Source organism: Podarcis gaigeae (genome assembly GCF_964106915.1).
Source record: "Podarcis gaigeae genome assembly, chromosome: 8".
NCBI classification, from domain to species: Eukaryota; Metazoa; Chordata; class Lepidosauria; order Squamata; family Lacertidae; genus Podarcis; species Podarcis gaigeae.
Genome location: NC_139684.1, coordinates 36,998,340 through 37,021,287, shown reverse-complemented (window position 1 = coordinate 37,021,287; position 22,948 = coordinate 36,998,340). Strand labels below are relative to the sequence as shown.

Sequence of the window (22,948 nt, the reverse complement as noted above, 5' to 3'; positions counted from 1 at the left end):
CAGATCACGTCTTGCATATTTTAATTTATTTGTTTAAAAGCATTGCTTGACAGCTTTAATATGTTAAAAATCTCTTAAGTGGGTGTATTCTTTGCACTGATTTATTTATTCAGCCTATCGTTAATTTATTGATTACCTTCCTTCACCCTAAAGTCCCAGAATGGGTTTACAGCATTAAACACTACATAAAAGCAATTTAAAACAGCTATGCCCCACCCTTGCTCCAGAAGGTTACCAGGCCACCAAACCTATTAATAATAATAATAATAATAATAATAATAATAATAATAATAAACATTATAAAATCAGTTAAAAACAAACTCTCAACTAGTGATTTCAGGGTTGCCAGGCATGGTATTGTTCTGAGCTTATAGTGTGACAGAAAAGATTTTTGGAAGATGCTCTGGTTATCAGTACCTCAGAGGGGCCTTGGGGTGGAGGTTGTTGTTGTTGGGCTTCTTTGTTTTGTACCACAGTGTCTATCAACTCCCCAAATGGATGCATGCAATCTGCCTGATTCTTATTTTATTTGATCTTGAACATCCCCCATTAACGCTTGTTACACTTTGATATTTAAATTAGCCGTGTCCTGATGAGAGACTGCATTTGCTTTCCCAGAGAGACTGTATCACGGAGATGGATTTACTCAGCCAAGTGTTGTAGCTATTGCTGTATACACACACACACACACACACACACACGCACGCACACACACACACACACACACACAAAAACATTATATTATATCACACAACTGGAATGTTGCTCAGTGCATTGAACGCTGTCCAGCCACACAAAGCTTAGCAAATGGGCAGTTGAAAAGTTGGGGGGGAGGGAGACAATGCAAGGTTTCTGCAGTGGAAAATGGTGTGGGATGCAGGAAGGGAATCCAGGGACTCAGCTGTACAGCTGCAAACAACATTTTAAGTGTGTTTTAAGTGCATTGTTAAGGGGCGTGGGTGTCGCTGTGGGTTAAGCCACAGCGTTTCCCTGTGCTGCTCTGGTTTGCCAGAAGTGGCTTAGTCATGCTGGTCACATGACCCAGAAACTGTACGCCAGCTCCCTTGGCCAGTAAAGCGAGATGAGCGCCGCAACCCCAGGGTCGGCCACGACTGGACCTAATGGTCAGGGGTTCCTTTACCTTTAAGTGCATTATTATACAAATGAGTCACTAGATGACGATGGTGAGCTAATGGCAAATTCAACATATATTTTAAAACTTTCTTTTAAAAGAGCACTTTCATAGTGCTTTTTTATATATGTCTAGATTCAGCCCAGGAAGCATTGCCTGACTAGGTTAAAATGGGTTGCATAATTAGAAGCAAAGAATTGTAGAGTTGGAGCTTGGTTGATCTCTGTCTCGGTGCTTCTGTTTCCAGGTGCCTTCCTCATACCTTACATACTCTTCCTCGTCATTGCTGGGATGCCCTTATTCTACATGGAACTAGCTTTGGGGCAATATAACAGAGAAGGGGCTGCCACCGTATGGAAAATCTGTCCACTTTTTAAAGGTAAATCCCAGGCTTTCTGCTTAATACATTTGCAATATCTTCTGGAGTTTCTTGATATTGAACACATCTCCGGGGCTTGCATTGAAAGTTTTTGGCAAGGTCAGAATAGCTAACATCTGTATTTTGAGAGTCACTTGTCACTAATGCCTTTATTGCTCATCAGCAAAAAAAATAGACTTTAGGGCAGCCTTTAGTAACTTGGTGCCTTCCAGATGTTTTTGCACTACAATTTCCATCAGCCCCAGCCAGCAATGGTGCACTGGCCGAGGCTGACAGGAGTTGTATTCCCAAACATCTGGAGGGCACCAAGTTGGTGAAAGCAGATATAGCAGGAAGATAGACACCATTTTGCATGACGATATATAGGAGATTTTTAAAAAGGTTCCTCCAGGGAAAGTGTTAGCTATTTGACAAGTCTAAAAATATCTGGGCAAATGCTGATGAACTATCCCTGCCCAAAAGCATCCACCTTACTAACAACAAAAAGATGCCGTGCTCATCAACAGATCTGCATAAAACCAAAACAAACGAGTCTTTAATAAAACTGTAGTGAATTATTATAAGGATGCTGGATTAGATGGCACATTGATCTCATCCAGGAGGCTCCTCTGTTCTTTTGCTGCCACCGTTGCAAAACTGGTAGCAAAAGTGACAGGGGTGGAGTCTGGTGCAACCTCACCCTGAGCTAGGCCAAAATTTGGTGCACTATCCCTGCAGCCCTCATGCAATGCCAGGCTTTGGGAAGGAGGTGCGAGGCTCTGGCAGGATCCTAGAGGCTTCCCTCCTCCTTCCCAAAGCTGTGAAAGTGGTAACTAAGCTTGGTGAAGGAGGTGAGAGGACTCTAGGCCCCTGCCAGAGACCTCAAGCTTCTTTCCCATAGCTGGGCAAGTGCTTCTATCCACTCAGTACCCAGCACTGGGCCAGGCTGCCCTAAAACTGCCCCTGATTATTATTATTATTATTATTATTATTATTATTATTATTAATAATAATTTTTCCCCTCCCACCTGGCTGGGTTTCCTCAGCCACTCTGGGTGGCTTCCAACAAAGATTAAAAATACATTAAAATGTCACACATTAAAAACTTCCCTGAACAGGGCTGCCTTCAGATGTCTTCTAAATGTCAGGTAGTTGTTTATCTACCTGAAAGGGTAGGGAATCAGGGTCACTCCTCTTTCTGCCATCTTTTCCCACCTGCCTCATTTTTAATCTAGAACTTTCCCCATGAGAATTTTGTCTCACTGACTCACTCTCAGTTTTCTGTTTTTTTCCACAACACCCCCAAGTTAGCAATCTGGTGTTGCCTGCCTCACCTGAACAATAGGAACAGCCATGGTGGATCTCAGTGTGTTGCCATTTAAACTCTAGTACATTTGGACCCAGAGTAAGAATGTAGCCGTTGATGACATGCTGATAGTGGGAAAGCCTTGGACAGACTTACAGTTCAAAGCTCTAGCTTTGGGTGTCATGGGCTGCAACCTGCTCCAGAGCTCTCATTTTCATGGTTTTTCATGAATTTGAATCTTTAGTGGTGATGATAAGCCAACAGTTTATTTCTAATTAGTTAAAAACACTTCTAATGGGGGGGGGGGAGAGAGAGAGAAGTTGGCTAATTTTAGTTTGCTGCACCTGGAAAGACCCTTTGGACCAGAAAGCAAACAGACATTAAACACAACAGGCTAATATTAGCTATAAATGGCAGTGCTGTAAAATCTGGGACTTGGTGGTAATGATGTGAGCCCGCCGTGTTTGGCACCAGGACCGTACCCTGCAATCACTGTGGAAGTATTCATTCAAATGTTGGGATAAGAAGGCTGCCTTCAACCACTTGGGTGTCACCCAGCTGTTGTAAATAGCAGGCTGTGTCCAGATTTGCTTCTCAAATTTACTCTAATGACATGCTAGAATAATATACCCCAAGGGTGCTATTCTGGATTTTCAGTTTGGGTTTACACTACTTTTGTACACATTTTTGCTAGGATTGACAAGCCAATCAATTAACCGGTCAGATCATCAGTTTACTCCTGTTTGTTTCACTACTGTTAACAGTAGTGAAACATGTTGTCAAATATTCCAACGTACAGGTCACAGATTACCTTTGCAAGAGCCTTTCAAAAGTTGCAATTACTTTCTACTATTGGAATTTTTGTATATTTCAGTAGCTGGGCACCTTTGGGAGGAAATGCAGGAATAATAATAATAATAATAATAATAATAATAATAATAATAGTAAGTCCAAAACATGACCCTGCTATAAAAACCCAAGCGAAGAACTATGCTATGAATTATTTGCATTTATAGTTTACAATAATTCACTGCACTTTCCTTAAAAAGTTAATTTAATTGTTCTCACAGTATGTTAGCTATTTTTTGTAATTAGCATAAGTATTTGAGTTGCTTGTTTTAATTATGGTGATTTCTCCCCTACCTTTCAAGTAAAAGGCTCTCGGTTTTCTGCTGTAGGTATTTAAGCAGAGACTGGACAACTCATCTCTCAGGGATGCTGCAGTTGCACCCTGCATTGCAGATCCTGCTTTGAGCAGAGGGCTGGACTTGATTACTTTCAAGATCCCTTCCAACTCAATTTCTTAATTAAATTTGGCATCCATATGGTCAGAAATACAACAAAGCAGGGAAACACAAAGGCTGTGCCTTGATTAACCAGCCTATGTACCCCACCCTGAATGAAAGGGTGCTTCACTTTCCCACCAAACACCTTGGTGTGAAATTATTATTGTTAATAATATTTGGCAAATAGTTGGTTGCAGTGATGAGCAATGGCACCCTCTTTTAGCCCTCACTAGGAAGATGAACCTAATGTGACTTACAGCTTCATGTGTAATCTGGTTTTCCTTTGTCTTCAGGTGTAGGCTATGCTGTGATACTCATAGCTCTATACGTGGGTTTCTACTACAACGTTATCATAGCTTGGTCTCTGTATTATCTGTTTGCATCCTTCACACTGGAGGAGCTTCCCTGGACGAAGTGTGGCAACCCCTGGAACAGCCCTAACTGCATAGACCCCAAACTCATCAATGCCTCAACATTTGCCGCTGGAACCACTTATTCCAAGTACAAGATAACTCCTGCAGCTGAATTTTATGAGTAAGTTTGGGGCTCCTTGTGGCTCTGACTTTTGGAAAACAGTTTGCAGTTGCTCTGGGATGTATTTAAGGGCCTCTTCTGACATCCCTTTAAATATGCTTTCATGATGATTTGTGCTTGTGATGGTTGTCACCAGTGCTTTTTTTCTAGAGAAACAGGTGCCAGTACTCACCATGAAGTTGTTACAGTGTCACACTTTTTAACAACAACAACCCCCCCTCCAAGGTGCCGGTACTGCGTACCCTTGAGTACCCTGGGGGGAGCACTGGTCATCACAATAGTTATACACAATCTCACTTTTTTATACACAATCTCACTTTCATTACCATTTGAACCTGCTAAAATTTAGGGTGGCCAAGCTGCTTCATTTACAATTGGTGCATGCCCTGAAGCTTCCTGCTCAAACCCTGCAACATTTTATACCACAGTTGTCCTGGGTTTGTGCATTTCCCCCACTTTTGTAGCTCAAGGCAACAATAACCTCGTAACATTCGGGAAACATTACAGGAAGACTAATAAAGCTGATTGATATGTGGGCAATCCAACATTAAAAAAAAAAAAAGGTAAAGGACTCCTGACACTTAAGTCCAGTCATGAACGACTCTGGGGTTATAGCGCTCATCTTGCTTTACTGGCTGAGGGAGCCGGCGTTTGTCTGTAGACAGTTTTTCCGGGTCATATGGCCAGCATGAGTAAGCTGCTTCTGGTGAAACCAGAGCAGTGCACGGAAACACTGTTTACCTTCCCACTAGAGCGATACCTATTTATCTACTTGCACTTTGACATGCTTTTGAACTGCTGGGTTGGCAGAAGCTGGGACTGAACAATGGGAGCTCACCCTGTTGCAGGGATTCAAACTGCCGACCTTCCAATCGGCAAACCCTAGTCTCAGTGGTTTACACCACAGCGCCACCCGTATCCAGCATTACTCTACCACTAAATGCACTCTTACTGCATCAATGACTTGTTGCCAACCTCTCCACTAGGCTCCATCTGAAGGGAGCCTAAGTCATGCCCCACCAATCATTTTTTGGCATGGGGGCACATGCATATTTTTGCATGAGTATTGTGGACACCACTGCCTCTAGCCACTTATTTTTCCTCTGCCCCAGATCAGCTGCTTTTCCTGGGGACAAGAAGCATGATTGAACCTGCACACAAACTTTGCTTTCAAGAGATCTTGATAAAAGTTTTATCTAACAGAATTAACCTGAACCTTGAAAAACACATAGAGATGAAAGTGGAAGTGGGAAAGAGTGTCCTCCTTCCATTCTCCTCCATCTCCTCCATCTACTTTTCAGGGGAGAAAAAAGTAACCAGGGGGCAAGCTAAACCCCTGATATCTCCTGGAAGGGCTGGAAGAGAACCCTATCTGCAGTCTTTGAGAGCTGCTGCCAGTCAGGACTGGGCTGGAAGAACCAATAGTTTGACTGAGTATGAGTCAGCTTCCTGTGTCCCTTTGTTCCCCTGAACCCACTCAACAATGGAAATAAGTTTCCTGAGTCTGAATGCTGTATTCAGGATGGAGCAATTGACGATTCAGATCCTCTTGTAGCCATTGATACCACTGTTTGTGGATTGCTGTAGTACATCTGTGGGACCTAGTGGATGCTTCAGTTTTGTTATCTTTGAGCCCCCTTCCAGTCTGTGTTATTAAATGGCACAAAATTCATGATTGTTACTAGCCAAGGCACAATGTAAAATACTAAGTGGCTGTCTATTGCAACACACCCACCCATAGGTCTCTATTATTTGATCTAGGCAGTAATTATGGCAGTGGAAGTGGAAATAGACGTGTAGTGTTTACTATTATTTCCTCTATAGTTGTATCAAAAAGATAACGCAAGAGAGAAGTCCGGAAAGTGGTGCTCCTTACACAAGTTGGCCTCACAACACAGGGATGGAGCAATTTCCCTCTCAGCAAAGTTTATTTGTTTAACAATCTATTTCACATTGTAGTATTAATGTGTTTTCTTTTTAGAAGACAAACAAATACATTGACCAGTTTTAGAACCATGGGATCATTTATTACCTTTAAACCTTTAACCATTTCCCTTCATTATTTTGATAAGCTTCAACAGGCATAATCAAATGCCACATAATACTAAAAACAAATAATAAAAATAAAAGCAGCTATTTTTTTCCACCGTCTCTAATCTAGCACATTTCAGATGTTACTGGACTACAACTTCCATCTTCCCTGACTCTTGGCCATGCTGGCTGGGGCTGATGGGAGTTGGTGTCTAACAACATCTGGAGGGTTAGAGGTCTAACGAATGTTCATAATGGTTTTGCCATTAATTGTTGTTGTTGTTATTTATTAAATTTATATACCGCCCTTCATCTGAGGATCATAGGGCAGTTTTCAATATAACAACACAAGAATACATACTGCAGTAACACACAATAACCCCTTCACACAGTTTAAAAGACCATAGACTGTTTAATTAGCTGAACGCCTTGGAGAAGTGGAATGTTTTTGCCTTGTGCCTAAAGATATGAAATGTAATGAAGGCCTGATCTAGGGCACGGGGGAAATGGGGAAGGCTGTGTTGTAGATAAAAACAGCCAAGAACAGCTTTATCATTTTCTTCTTGCAAATGTAACATCCCAAATTAACCTTGGTTTGGTTTGTATGTGTTTGTCTCATGAAGTTCTGTTTTGTTATTTGGGTTATATGGATAAAATTTAATAAAAATATTTTTTTAAATCAGAAGTTTGGAGGGACACTTTTATAGTCTGATTCACAGCTGTAAGGCTGTGCCCCTGAATCCATGTGCTGACAGAAACGACTTTGAAGTGGAAGCCTTCATATATACAGCTGTGCATACCAAAACTCACATGCAATTGGTCCATGAAAACATAGGAGGCATCATTATACCTGGTCAGTCTATTGGCAGCGGCTCTCCAGGGTTTCTCCAGGTGTCTCTCCCATCTCTACCTGGAGATGCACCTTCTGCATGCCAATCAGATGTTCTACCACTGAGCTATGAATCACTGTTCTAGTTTTGAGATAACTTCTGAGGTCTATTTTTGAAGAATGTGTCCCCATTGCCTTTCTGTTCCAGCATGCCTCTCAGCTTCCTTTGCCCAGCTTCATTACTCTGAAAGCAATTCCCTTCAGCCATATCTTAAGCTTGAAACAGCTGCATGAGAGGGTTTGAACCTGTTATTTTCCACATGCAAATTTGTGGGTGGTGAAAACTGGGGAATTATTTTGCTGAGTTTTCCCCCAGGAGAGGAGAAAATCTCTGAACAATATCTATAGAGATATGGTTTCTACGTCATGTGTTTAAGAGTAGGGTGTTTGTTTTTTCTGGCTCCATCTTAAAGACCAAGATTGAAAAACAAAGTGGGCACATCTCATCAAGGCATTTCACATTCTTTTAAATTCTGTTTCCTGTTTAGGCTTCATGTCCTTTTAACAGCAACATAAAGAGTGGACTTTCAATGCAGCTCACAAAGGAAAAATTGAATCCACAATAGAGGGCAATCTAAGGGTCTTGGGTTTAGTTTGCATCCCTAATGACCATATACCGTATTTTGCACCATAACACTCACTTTTTTCCTCCTAGAAAGTAAGGGAAAGATAGATAGATAATACTTTATTCGGCTATAAGCCCACAAGGTAAAACCAATCAATAAATAAAATACCATTTTACATTCTAAAATATCAACTAAAATGTGTGTTATGGTCGGGTGCGTGTTATAGAGCGAAAAATACGGTATATTTTTTTTTGTCAGAGGTCTCTAAGGCCCCATCTATACCATGTATATAAAGCTGTATCATACTCCATCAAACAGCCATGCCCCCCAACCCCAGAGTCCTGGGAAATGTAATTTGCTAAGGCTGCTGAGAGTTGTAATGAGACTCCTATTTCCCCCCAGAGCACTACAAACTACACTCCTAGGATCCTAACCCTCTATTTGCCTCACCAAGCTACCATTTCCAGAGTCCCCTGGCAAGAGGAATTGACTGTTTAAATCACTCTGAGTATTGTAGCTCTGGGAGGGGAAATGAGATGTATTTATGGGAGAACAAATAGAGCACTTTGCCCAGGGCAACAAATTCATGGGAGCATTTGCAACACCACGGGGGGGGGGGGGGGCTGAACTCTTAGCTTTCATTTTCTTAAAGTTCTCTCCACTATGAGAAAAGGATGCTGGACTAGATGGGCCATAGGCCTGATCCAAGAGGCTCATTTTAGGGTCTTGGGCTTGGAGGGATGAATTTACCCTTCGGGGCCAGAGGTTCCACACCCCTACTCTAAAGCAAGAGTGTATATTCTGGGTATTTTCACAGCTAAGGCAAAACCTGTGAAAAGTGACCCACTTGAGTATGCATTTTTGCTTAAGGACACAAGAAATGCCTTGATGGAGCAAAAAGAGATCCACCTTGTCCAGCGTCCTTTGCAACAATCCCTGAGTAAACTGCCTGAAATTGATTACTAGCTCACCACTGAACATGGCCTACATCGTTGCTTAAGAGGAATATGCCTGGGGGGTGCAGGAGGGCTCCCCCTCCAATCTAGGAAACCTAGATGACCAGTCCTGACATCAAACTGAGCTGTGTATTACTTTCTTTTTGTTTTTACTTCTATGTTTTTCAGACCCCTTGATGAGACCTGATCTTAACAAACAGTTCACTGTGTTCAGACCCAGAGACCTCCCCCCTAAATAAACACACATTTGACTCAAATTTTAGTTTTGGTTTTTGGCAAAATTTAGGCCACAACTTTATTGATTACAAAAACTGAGTGGTTGCAAAAGCTGTAGTTCGACTAGCTCCCTGCACCCTTGCAGGTAGTGCTGACCCAGAGCTCTATCATAGGTTAGCCAAGGGTGAACACCTGAGGTAGATGGAAAGCCTGGGAACAGACTATGTCTACTCCCCAGATGCTCCCTTGGACTCAGGCATGGGCACAACCCCCTCTCGGGGGTTGACCAAACCAAGTTGAGTCCCTGGATCCCTTCACATAGGGATGGCGAGACTGTTCTCCCATCCCTATCACCTGAACCAGTGCCTATCTACAACCTTACAAGTTGTGATGATTTGCTATGCGGCAAATGAAACCCAAATGGCAACAGCCAATCAGCCAAGTGGGGAAAATTCCTGCCGTGCCCCTGTCCCAATGACAGATGACGCACAATGACATAACAAGGTCAATTGCAAAATACCCTAAATATAGGGAGAGGTGGGTGGGTGTTCCAATGCATGAGCCGAAAGAGGAAGCTCTGGGTCACGTGCATAGGTATATATAGGTCCCTTGATCTTTTTAGAATGCACCCCAGTGGCCAGATTAAACCCTGCAATGAGGGACCTACCAGTCGGATGTTGTGGCTGTCCAATTAACCCACTCACAACACAGGAGGTCAGTGTCCAGGTCTCACTGCAACATGTGCCCTCTTTTAGGGAGGACATGCTTTGCTGAAACCAAGTCACACCACTTCAAATAAATGTGGAGCCAGTTAGTGATTGTTTTTCCATACAAAAGGATCTAACTCAATCCCTCTTCTGTCTCTTTTTGCTTAGGCGGAGAGTTCTACAGCTTCACCTAAGCCGGGGGATTCATGATATTGGCTTGCCCCAATGGCAGCTCACACTGTGTCTCGTGGTTGTGGTGATCACTGTTTTCTTCAGCCTGTGGAAAGGTGTGAAAACTTCAGGAAAGGTTGGCAAATATTTTCTTAATACATACATTTTTTTTCTTTAAAAAGGGCTTTTCTATTAGGGTTTTGGTGGTTCAGATGTAACATCAAACCATGGTTTGTACAGAACACTGTCTACTTTCAAGCCATGATTTGTGTTCCAGACATATAGGCACACAGTGATTCATGCAGCTTCCACCTTCCCTTCACCTTCTCTGATGCTATGCCAAGCAGTGGAGTACCCCCTAAACTGTGAGCCTGTCATGAACTGGCTGGATGCAGAGTTGTGGTGGGAGGCACCAGCTGGGGAACCCCCAAGGTCAGAAGCCAAAAAGGTAACAAGGTTAGTGAGCAGGAAGAGGTTATGGCAGAGGGCAGCTCAGACTCTGAGGCAGAAACGGAGGCTGGAGGAGAGTGGGGCCAGAAGACAAAGAAGCAGACTGCTGAGGAAGCCAGGGAGTCTCTCCCTCCTGCTGTGGCCAGCTTCCCTTCCCCTTGGGTCTCCTAGAACACAGAGAAAAATGAAGAGAGTGGAGCACAGTTTGCAACTGCTTGGGAGGAGGAGCCTTAGGGAAGGCGGGGACCATCAATCAGTCCCTGCATTTGGCTTGTTAGAACAAAACCTACTGGGAAGAGTTGCTGTTATGGCTTCTAGAATAAAGAGTTAACTTCACTGACTCTGGGTTGATTGCTGACCTACATTTGACTCTAGCTCCTGACAGCCTCAACCCTTCTAAGACTGACCTTACCCCACTCACCACACTTTTGTATTGTCTCAATTAAGCTTTAGCTTCTTTGTCCCCATCATCCATTCCAAATTACCCAGGCTATATCCAGATACCTGTTCAGACTTCCATAGCCTCCCTTGATTAGGTGCCAGAGACTGAACATGGTTTGATTGAGGTTTCTTTTATGTAACCACAGTTAGATCAAGCCACAATTTCCTGCATTTAGACTTAATGGCAAATTCTGCTTAGTTCAATCTCTCTTTATACATGAAAAGCAGAAGGGAGAAAGGATTGGGGAGCAAGACAACCTTGTCCTGATGTATATTTTGCTCTAGGAGGTTTAGTTTGGTCAGAATCAAATATACACTCCCAGAGTTGGTACTAATTACTGCTACGTGAGCCACTATAGCCACTAGAGGGCCATGAAAATTTGTGCCCTGGGCTTTTAAGACTCGTCTACCCATGTATTATCTGAAACCAAAGGGGCACATTGGTTGCCAGATGTGAATTCCCCTCCCCAGCTCTCCTATCTTACTATACTGAAATGGAAAGATGCTGTTCAAATGGTTGGTTTCATTTCTTTTTTAACAACGAAAAAAGCAGTCAAAGAGAGAGGAGCATCTCTACCCCCATCGTTCAGCTAGGACACTGAGGTCCAGCTCCCAAAGGCCTTCTAGCGGTTCCCTCCCTGCAAGAAGTGAGGTTACAGGGAACCAGGCAGAGGGCCTTCTCGGTAGTGGCATCCATCCCTTGGAACGCTCTCCCATTGGATGTCAAGGAAATAAACAACTATCTGACTTTTAGAAAACATCTGAAGGCAGCCCTGTTTAGGGAAGTTTCATTGTGCTTTTAATATTCTGTTGGGAGCCACTCAGAGTGGCTGGGGAGGCCCAGCCAGCTGGGTGGTATATAAGTAATAAGTTGTTGTTGTTGCAGTAGTAATGCTGTGTTTGCCATTCAAGAGACAGCTCAATATTTTTTGTTGCTTGTCTTAACTTAATAGGTTGTATGGATAACAGCCACATTGCCTTACGTTGTTTTATCCGTACTGTTAATCCATGGACTGACATTGCCTGGTGCATATGATGGAATCAAAGCATACCTCAACATTGACTTTAGAAGATTAAAAGAAGCCACAGTGAGTGCTTGGTTTCAACCTTCTCATTTAACATTGAAAAGGAGATTACAGTAACAAACCAAGTTTGTTCATTCACATGCAGTTTCATTGGATAGAGAGATGTTTTTATGCCTCTTTCATAATAATAGAACAATTGGACATCCAACGAGGCAGAATGTTGACAGATGGAGGTCTGGTTAAATAAAGCACCTCTTCATACATTGCATGGTTAAGCAATGAAACTCACCCCCCCACACACACACACAGGAGGCAGTGATGACCACCATCTTGGGTAGATTTAAAAGAGTATTGGACAAGTTTGTGGATAAAGATATCAGTGGCTAGCAGCCATTATGCTTATGGTCCAATGTAGTAATGCTTCTGTACACCAGTTGCTGGAAATCACAGGTGGGAAGAGTTCTCTTGTGCTTGGGATCTGCTGGTCAGTTTCTCAGAGGCATCCAGGTGGCCAGTGTGAGAAGAGGATGCTGAACTAGATGAGTCATTAGCCTGACCTAGCAGGCTCTTTTTATCTCCTTAATTAACAACAACAAAATTCAGTACACCATGTTGTATTAAGAGCTTTCCACGTGCACTCATGCTAAGTGATGCTAGGGAATTGCATCTGTTAAGGGTCATGTACTTAACAGATGTGTTGTTTAGGTAATTCAATATGAACCTCTGCCTTTTAGAACTGGGTGGCTTGGTGGACCTAAGTCACAGCTTTGTCTATTTGCTGTTCATTTCCAGGCCCAATTCAAGCTGCTTCATATTTGCTATTCTCTGGGGTTATCCCATATCTTCTCAAAGGTACCTGATACTGAACAATGAATCCCTGTGTCTGGAATGCCTACGGCAGGAAGTAGTAACCTCATTGGCTCCCCAGCAATGAATGAATTGCTGTCCTGCAGACATCTAGTGTCTCTTTCACAAAAGGAGCAGCAGTAGCTATCCAGTGAAATCTGAGATGCCAGGAAGAGTGTGTCTCCCTTCTTCATTGTTCTCTGTGAAGAGCTTCCTGCAAATACTTTAGTGTTTGTGGGTGCCCTGGTTGTTTTTCTCTTCCTCAGGCTATAAATCTGCCTATGATTGTTTGCCAGCAAGAATCATGCATTACCACAATGGCGTAGTAATGCTTGCAATGACGCAATGCTGAAGCTTAGAAGAAGAGACTGGCTGGCACCTCTTGGGAAAATATTTAGGAAACTTGAAGTAGTTTTGGGTAAACAGCTCTGCGTAGTACTAGTGCTGTTGAAGTCAACATATAGCACAAATGTAGACTGCAGCCTGCAGCTGTGGTGTACTTGGAATTAAAACAAAAACAACAGTTGGATTTATTTTTAAATGCATATGGCATGTGTCAGAGGTGAGAAATAAAAGAGTTTTAAGCTTAAACCATGCAGGAAGTAAATTTATTGGTGTAGGGGGAATGGAAGGTCAGGGAACGGTTATGGTGGAACAAATTATCTGAATTAGATGTGGCTTAAGGTTGAAACAGGGACGCGGGTGGCGCTGTGGGTTAAACCACAGAGCCTTGGACTTACCGATCAGAAGGTCGGCGGTTCGAATCCCCGTGACGGGGTGAGCTCCCACTGCTCAGTCCCTGCTCCTGCCAACCTAGCAGTTCGAAAGCACCTCAAAGTGCAAGTAGATAAATAGGTACCGCTCTGGCAGGAAGGTAAATGGCGTTTCCGTGCACTGCTCTGGTTTGCCAGAAGTGGCTTAGTCATGCTGGCCACATGACTCGGAAGCTGTACTCCGGCTCCCTCAGCCAATAAAGCGAGATGAGCACCACAACCCCAGAGTCGGTCACGACTGGACCTAATGGTCAGGGTTGCCTTTACCTTTACCTTTAAGGTTGAATCAGATGTAATATCTGCCCATTGGAATGACTTTTTTAAAAAGTACAGACTGACATGTACATATAACATGGGCCCTAGGTTGGCATACCTGTGGGCCTCTGAATGTTGTTGGACTCCAGCTCACATCAGCTCCAGCCACCATGGCTAATGATAAGGGAAGATGGGAGCTGTAGTCAAGCAACCTCTGGAGAGATACAGTTTCCTTACCCCTCACCTACGGCACAGTAATTGCTAGGTACATCACGCTTGGTGTCAACCAGTAAAAATAAGAGCATAAGAAGAGCCTGCTGGATCGGGCCAAAGGTCCATCTAACCATATAATCATACCAGCATCCTATTCTCGCCCACAAGCAGGACCTGAGCACAAGAGCACTCTCCCCTCTTATGGTTTCTAGTATCTGATATTGAAAGGCATTTGCTGCCTGGAGGCAAAGCTAGTAGCCATTGATAGCCTTTTCCTCAATGAATTGTCTAATCCTCACTGGCCCTCACTGCCTCCTGTGGGAGGGAGTTCCATTGTCCCATAACTGTGTGCTGTGTGAAGAAGTTATTTCATCTATCGATCAACCTTCAGCTTCATGGGATGTCCATGACTTCTCGTGTTGTGATTGTTTGGTATTACTCATTGCCTGAGTCCAGCGATCCTCTGCTTGAATTCTGTGTCACATATCCCCAGTCCTATAGCATTTTTATTGGTTACCTGTTTGTTTCCAGGTTCAGTTTTGAGTGCTGGTGCCAACTTTCCCATCCATTAATGGCCTAGAGTAGCCTTCACTGACATGGTGCCCTCCAGATGTTTTCTATGCCAGCTCCCATCAGCCCCAGCCAGCACAGGGGAGTTTTCATCCAAATTGTCTGGAGGGCACAGTCTCTCCTAGTACAAAGATACATTAAGGACCATGTTCTCCCCCACTCAAACATGTCTAAACCTTAAGGGTGCACTTTCAAATGCAATACACAAACCTGAACACAGCTGCTATTTTAACTAACATGCTTCTCCGAATTTTGTAATGCAGTTGTCCAGCCAAGTAATGCATACAAAATGCATATGTTGGGGGCAAAGTGTTCACAAAAATGCATCTGTTAGTGGCAAAAATCACCCCGTTTGTAATTTAGGCAAATACATACAAGCATATGCATATTAGAAGAAATTTGTACCAAAATGCCAATGAATTTTCACGAGGACTTCTTTTTTTAAAAAAAAAATCATAATCATTAGCAAAGTGATTTGGAAGTGAACACTGGAAAAATGAGAAATGGAGATGAACTGAGAGTGACAGATTTGCCTATCAGTCTGCCCTCAGGAGCCCAGTTTTCCTCCTCTGCTTCATGCCACAGATGTGCCTGTCCCCTGTCCTTAAAATACTAAAGTAGGGCACCTGGGCTCAAATTCTTGCTCACCTATGCTTTCTGGATTTCAGCAGAGCTTTCCCCTATTTCTTAGTTTTAAATCCATGAAATGGATTTCCTCCCCAAACAAATTATATAATTGAAAATACAGTTGTTGTTGTTGTTGTTATTGTTGTTGTTGTTGTTGTTGTTGTTGTTCAATTTTGCTATAATCCACAAACTACCTTCCTCTGTTCTCCTTATGCAGGTATGGATTGATGCAGCCACACAAATATTTTACTCCTTAGGGGCTGGGTTTGGGGTCTTAATTGCCTTTGCCAGCTACAATAGATTTGACAACAACTGCTACAGGTAAGCTACAATGCTGTAAACCTACTCATGTCCCTGTAATCGATTTTATTTGTTTAAATAGATGAGAAAAACATATTTTTGATTGTTTGACAATTTTATTTCCATGTATGTGTGTGTGTTCTTAATAATAATGTACAGAGCCAGTCTACCTTTACATTCCACAAACTGGGGAAATCAGCAGGAAAAGGTCAAAACAGGGCCTTGGCTTGTGAGCTTCCTAGAGTTATGTGGCTCAGTGGTAGAATGCCTGCTTTGCACGCAGAAGCTCTAAGGGTCAAGCCTGACATCTCCAGGTAGGGCTGGGAGAGACCTCTGCTCAAAACCCTGGTGAGCCACACCAGTCAGTGAAGACAATGCTAAGTTGGATGGACCAATGGGCTGACTCAGTATTAGTCAGCTTCCTATGTTTGCATGCATGTCTGTACAGTGCTGCCATAGTTCTGGAAAGAAGGTATTCATTCCTGAGGTTACTGAATTAAGAACCTTACTGGACCCAGCTAGTCCAATAACTCGTTTCCCACACCAGCCAATAAAAAGCCTATGCAAAGACCAAAAGAGCAACCACTTTCTCCTAATGTTCTTCCCTAGTGACTGGTTTCGTAGGGGCATGCAGTCTCTCATTCTGGAAGGTATCACATCACTTAGAGACAGGAAACCTGCTAAAAGCTTAGCAGGGCTGAGTAAATATCAAGATATTTGTGTGGCATCTAAGCCCCCGTTCCGTGACCAATAAGCACATGGCGCCTTTGCCCGGCGTCGCTGTGGCCCATAAATTTGCAGCAAAATACTGGGCAAGGTTTCTTCTCTGTGTGATGGGCTCATGGGAAAAAACTGGCCCATGAGCCTTTGCTGCAGAGGGGAGAGGAAAGCCTATATAAGGCTGCTTCCCCTGGATGTCACAGCCATTTTGCTTTGACAGCATCTCTCCCACCCTTGGGTTAGAGCCTTCACTGAGCAAATTTGGGTCATTGGTTGACAGGGCCAGAAATGATTTTCTTTTCTCTCAACCTGATTGGCACTTGGTTGGGTTTTTTTTTCACCTTTCCCTCAGTGAAATTATGGCTTTCTTTTGTTAAGCAGAAGAACATTGTTTGTATGAGGGCAGAAATGGCATTGGTCAGGATCAACATAGTATAGGGCTCCCCCATAACGGGCCTGAGGGGAGGATTGACCTCGGCAAACCCAGACGAGAGTTCGGTATCTGCCTGGTTGGAATATGTACCCTGGTCCCCCAGTGAGACCTTGCTTGCTTGCACCACAGCAAGGTTCAACACTGGCTGACTCCTGTTGTACAGGTTTGGAGTGATCCAAACCCTGCAGATCCATTCCATCAACATGGGGCTTGTGGAATGATGAACTGATCCTGGGACCCAATGCCATGCCAACCCTTGCCCTGCCTGCTGCTGCCAATAAAGATTTGGCCTGATTTTATCTCATCACCGTTGTTATTTTGTTGCTCTCATGGGTCACATAACACAGCTGCCTGGACAAAAGTAATTAAATTTGGTAGCAGATGAGCCTCTGGTGGAAAAACATTCCACCTCTGGGGCTAATCCTAATCTCTGATGGCAGTAGTACCTGGTGAAGGACTCAGATGATGCTCCTAGAAACAGCACATGCATATGTGGCAGTTGCTGGACCACAGTTCCCATAATCCCTGACCATTGCCCATATTGACTGAGACAGAAAACATCTGGAGGGCCATAGGTTTCCCAATCTCATTTAGGATGGATAACTGCCCCGGAGTGGCTATGTGTAGTTCCCTCCCTCCATATAAGCATCCATATTTTCATGCATCCTCCAAACTGTTGTCAGTGCAAGAGATTTGAACCAGTGTGTCTGTTCCACTGAAGTAATGGCACATGTCTCTGCTAAGCCACAATGGCTACACACAACTGGAGGCAGTTACGCTTCTGAATAGCAGTTGCTGGAAACCGCAGGACAGGAGAGGGCTCTTGTGCTCGAGTCCTGCTTGCGCGTTTCCCACAGGCATCTGGTTGGTGATTTTGAGAACAGGATGCTGGACTAGATGGGCCATTGGCCTGATCCACCAGACTCTTCATGTTCCGCGAAATTCACAATGCCGCAATGAAGCAAATAGTGGCTTTGGCAGTCTGCTATTTTGTTTGTTTCAGATTTGAACTGGGCTTTAGATTTCCAAGTAAGATATTCCACTGTGACAATGAATGGGCATCATCTTGCAGCAGAAGCAACACCTGCAATCACATGCAGTTATTCAAATGACAACCATCTGCTTTTTTTTTTTTGCAATTAGATTACCATTAACCAATCACGAGGAAGCATGCCTTTAAAATGAGAGAGAGAGAACCATTTCCTGCATAATTGTTTTTATCCTGTAATCTGAGTAAATTTGCCATGAAACATCTAAAACAGAGTGGGGATGCCACCCCACCCTGGATAAAAACTGCTTGAGGCGATATTCAGTATTGCATTAAATTCTTCAAAGATTAATAATCCTGTCTTCCGCTCTATGGCTCGTGTCATTCACTCTTTTCCATATATATAGCCTTCAGAATTGATGCAGGGAAAGTGGTCCCCTGATGGACTCCAACTTCCACCAGCCCCAGCCACAATAGGAAATGGTCAGGGGTGATGGGAGTTGTGGTCCAGCAACATCTGGTGGGCCACAGGTTTGCCACCTCCGCTCTCAAACAATGTTTGGTCCTGAGACCATTTCAATGTATATTATTCTGGGGGTAAGGCAGTAATGACAAGGAGCCTGAGGAGACAGTTGTGTTGGCCACATGGCCTGCCCTCTGCCCTCTTCTTGGGTGATGCTGTAGGATGTTGGCCTATTGCCATTCTCACCACCTTCTGTTTCTGGAATTGGCAGGTGGAACCATTTTGCCCTTTGCCTCAGTTAACCAAATGTATTGAGATGTCCCTGCTCTTTCCCCTTCATTTATCCTCCTCACAACAACCTTGTAAGGTAGAATAAACTGATGGGGACTGGTTGTCCCACAGTCGCCCAATGGTGGGGCTGTGCTGAAAACCTGCCCCACAATTTCTCAAAAGTTTTCTTCCCCCATGAAAGCACCTTCTGTTTCTTTCTGCTTCATCTGCAGGGCATTTCAAAATTTCTTTAGAATCATTAAACTCTACAAGTCTGGCATCTATCTATCCATCTATCATCTATCTATATCTCCAGTGGCCTCCTTGAAAGCAAGAAAAGTTCTCTACCCATGAGCTTTTCATTAAACTTTCCTTTTCCCTTTGATAAAGACATTTTCAGTACAGCACTACCGAGTGATCTTTTGAGGCTGAGTAGGAATTTGAACACATGTCACCTGGCTCATCATCTTAACACTTTAACCACTATGCCGAAGTGGTGTGGAGATCTCTTGAGATTTCTTTTCACTCGGACAAGGCCCATTGACTCTACCTGAGCCTTCTGTTCCTGACACTCGGAGTATTAACACACTGACACTAGTCCACTCAAAATTGCAATCTACCACAAGTTGTCACCTCAAAACAGATGCTTTGGTCAGCAGAATTTGATGATCTGGGTGTAAATTTATGCTGGGTGGTGGCCTTAAAAAACAGTAGTCAAATTGTATACAGTACTTCAAATTTGTGCTTAGCTCTACTCAAATGACATTGCATGAGGTTCTTAACTGGGTTTGGCACTGGGATCTGCTTGCTGCCTTTTCATCATCTCCTGATTTCTCCTAGGGATGCGCTGATGACCAGTACAATCAATTGTGTCACTAGCTTCATCTCTGGATTTGCCATTTTTTCTATACTGGGCTACATGGCACACGTATACAAAGTCAAAATTCAAGATGTGGCCACCGAAGGTAAGAATGCATCTGCACACTTTCCTCGTTTCAAACTACATAAACCTATGCACCTCTCCTTTTTAGTTGAAAATGCCACATGACAGAATATAGCCAATGAATCTGAATGTTGCAGAATTCAGGACAGATAAATGACTCATCTACACAGTTTGAAATGTGTTGTAAAGTGCAGTATACAAGCGTGACATTGGATGGCAACAGTGAGTTATGTAAAATTCAATGTATTTTTCAAAACGGTGTTTTTTTAAAAAAAGCATTTTCACAGCGTTTTTTATATGTGTGTAGATTCTACCAAAGAAAGCCCTTCTACACACAGTGCATGGTTAATCTATGGAACTCACTCCCACAGAAGGCAGTGATGGCCACCAACTTGAATGGCTTTAGAATTAGGATTATATCATGGAAGAGAAGGCTATCAGTGGCTGATAGCCATCATGGCTATGCTCTACCTCCATAGCTGGAGGCAGCAATGTTACTGAATAATAGTTTCTGGAGACCACAAGATCGGATAGTGCTACTTGTGCTTTGGTTTTGCTTGTGAGTTTCCCACAGGAATTTGGGTGGCCACATTGAGAACCAGATACTGGACTAGATGGGCCATTGGCTTCAATTAGCTGGCTCTTCCTGTGATTTTAAACGTGCTACCAGCAATACCAGATTGGGTCCATTACTGTGTTTACACCACATTGACCACACTGCCACCTCACTCCTCCTCCTCTCTCTCTCTTGGTAAGTGACAGTGACCCACCTACCCATAAAATATAGCAATGGTATGCTGTTATACAGTATTACTGCAGGCAAAGAAAGCCACTCTGAGTACAAGATTGCATGTGGAGGCATGTGGTTCACAAAAAAGAAGACCTAACACTAACTAACTGGAGGAGGAGGAGGAAGGAAGCAAAGCCTGAGAATAAATGATCTACAGATAGTTACTTGTAGGCAAGTTATTCTTCCCTCATCGATTCCATCTTGTCTTTCTGTTTATTCTACCCCCCACAACTGGTCGCGGTAACCAGCTTCACTCCCAACGTGAAGCACATGTCTAGGCTCCAAAGTACAATTTCTGGCTAATGTTTGTGTGTTCCCTCTGGGATTTATTTCCCTGGTCTATATGCAATGTCTATGTATTTGTGCCGTTGACAAAACCACTTCTGCACCACCTTGAAGCAGTACTTTTCTTCTTTTTCTCCTCTAGATTTTCACTTCTGGCCTATGTGCCTCTCTCAGTCTTCTGAGTTGCATGCTGTGAAATGAGTGTGGTCTAATCCTGCAGAACTGGAAAGATTTCTCTGTCTCAGAAATGTTTTAAGAAAAGACTGGTTATTTTCAAGGCTTGCTTGTTTCCTTATTCATTTTATAGGGAATAATATTTTACTGTATCACTTGATGTTCTTATGCCAGGTGACAGTGTTGCTACCTATAACAAACATGAAAACAGCCAATCTTTTCTTAACACATTTTGGGCCCAAAGCAGAAGCCTTTCCAGGCAGGATTAGGCCGCATACATTATGTTGCAAGCTGTGCAAGCAGCACTATAGTGACACCTGCTGACATATTACAAGCATTACAATGCAGCATATATAACTTTTCAGCCAAGGGTTGGGGGGGGGGGGGGAGAAGGGAAGCAACTGAATTAGAGACAGTATTAAAGAAGGCTCTCTAACCAAGGCATAACCAACCAATATTAAATATAAATATAAAATCTTGCCTTAAAGTTGTGCAATTAGGAAACTATTTTTCTTTCCTTCTTCCTCAGGAGCTGGATTAGTTTTCATCATTTATCCAGAAGCTATTTCAACCCTTAAAGGATCAACTTTTTGGGCAATAGTGTTTTTCATAATGCTGCTTTCACTGGGTATTGACAGTTCTGTAAGTATATGTTATTTTTCATTTGCAACATTCTTTATTCACACACATATATGAATGTCACTCCCACACTGCTGCTCCATTTATGTAAGAGGTCCCACAGCAGAGATCATTCAGTTTTTAACTTAAGGGTTAATTCTGTTATCAGTAAGCCAGGCCAACCAAGATGGTGGTGGAGAAGGAGGTTTGCTTAGCTAGCAAGCAGAGCAGCATGAAGTTTGCTGATTTAGCACACTCTCTGTAGTTCTGGGGGAGCTTTCCTCTGTGTGGTTAGTTGAATATCTCTCTGCTATGTACAAGGTCTGAAATAAGAAAGACAAAACCCCTATGTTCTGTTCTCAAATCACGCACTGTTTTTGTTTAGCTGCCTCAGTAAAGTTTTACCAGGATTTCATTTCTATCTGGATTCTGCCTGTGTTTACGGCTGGTGCTTGAACAATAATAGTTAAATGAATCTCAGTCATTTCATCATGGATTTCAGTGACCTAAATGTAATTTCACAATCAGATCCCTCAACGTCTGTTACCATATTAAGAGAGCTTTAGAAAAGGGGAACCAGTGGTGTGGGGGAACTTTCATAAGTGTCTGTCTTTACTTTCTTTAACTGGGATTAAGTGGCTTGCTGAAACTTCAGACTTGCCCCATACATTCAGAGCACTCTAACTGCACTCAGTCCTTCTTGTTCTTGATGCTGGAGTGCCATCAAAATTTCTATATTTAAATCAAGAGTGAGTTCACTTCTGGGAAAAACAAACAGAGCCTTCAAACTACAGTAGGGTGACTGACTGACTGTGATGCTCAGGGGTGCCGTTCCATCACCTTCAGGAGGAATAAAAGCTTGAAAGACACCAGTCATTTATCAGGAGGAAGCAAGAGACCCAATGTATGTCAGCATAAGGTAGAAACCGGAAGTTGTGTTGGAGCCCGTGCTGTGGGTGCTGTGCACCCACCCCCCAAAATTATGGGTGTCCGGGCCCCCAAGGCCCCCTATAGTTGGTACCTGTGCTCCCCTCATGAGGTTTCCAGCAACTAGTAATCAGAAGCATTACCGCATCTGACTGTAGAAGTAGAGCAGGCATAGGCAAACTCGGCTCTCCAGATGTTTTGGGACCTACAGTTTCCATCATCCCTGACCACTAGTCCTGTTAGCTAGGGATCATGGGAGTTGTAGCCCCAAAACATCTGGACGGCCGAGTTTGCCTATGCCTGAAGTAGAGCATAGCCATTGTGGCTAGCCTTCTCCTTCATGAAATTGTCCAACCCTATTTTAAAGGCATTCAAGTTGGTCGCTATGACAGTGCCCCTCCCCCATGGGAGGGAGTGCCATACTTTAATTACTGTATGTATAAATTATTATTATTATTATTATTAGTGCTGCATGGAGAAGTAGTTTTGTTTACATGTCCAAAATCATTCCTATGAGGAGATGTTGGCTATAGAGAGTGATTGCTGTTGTTCCCTCTCATTTTACTAGCTCTTGGATCATGATGAAACTAATTGGTAATAGGTTCAAGACAGGCCCCCTCCCCCCAAAAAAAGGAAAAAAGGAAAAACTTGCACAACAGATAATTGACTTGCGAAATTCAATCAC

General features: G+C 43.2%; 1 protein-coding gene and 1 long non-coding RNA gene across 2 annotated transcripts in view; one reads left to right on the top strand and one right to left on the bottom strand.

The window, feature by feature from the left end:
• Window positions 1–22,948, bottom strand: part of LOC310850962 — a 285,884-nt gene that overhangs the window by 124,400 nt on the left and 138,536 nt on the right. The gene's annotated exons all lie outside the window — the stretch shown is intronic.
• The window catches only part of SLC6A2 (solute carrier family 6 member 2), a 56,602-nt gene that overhangs the window by 17,218 nt on the left and 16,436 nt on the right, over window positions 1–22,948 (top strand). The window contains exons 3-9 of the mRNA XM_083752931.1: window positions 1,380–1,511; window positions 4,376–4,616; window positions 10,150–10,288; window positions 11,997–12,131; window positions 15,570–15,673; window positions 19,367–19,491; window positions 21,248–21,360. Of these exons, the coding sequence (XP_083609057.1) occupies window positions 1,380–1,511; window positions 4,376–4,616; window positions 10,150–10,288; window positions 11,997–12,131; window positions 15,570–15,673; window positions 19,367–19,491; window positions 21,248–21,360 (989 nt within the window). The remainder of the gene's footprint in view (window positions 1–1,379; window positions 1,512–4,375; window positions 4,617–10,149; window positions 10,289–11,996; window positions 12,132–15,569; window positions 15,674–19,366; window positions 19,492–21,247; window positions 21,361–22,948) is intronic.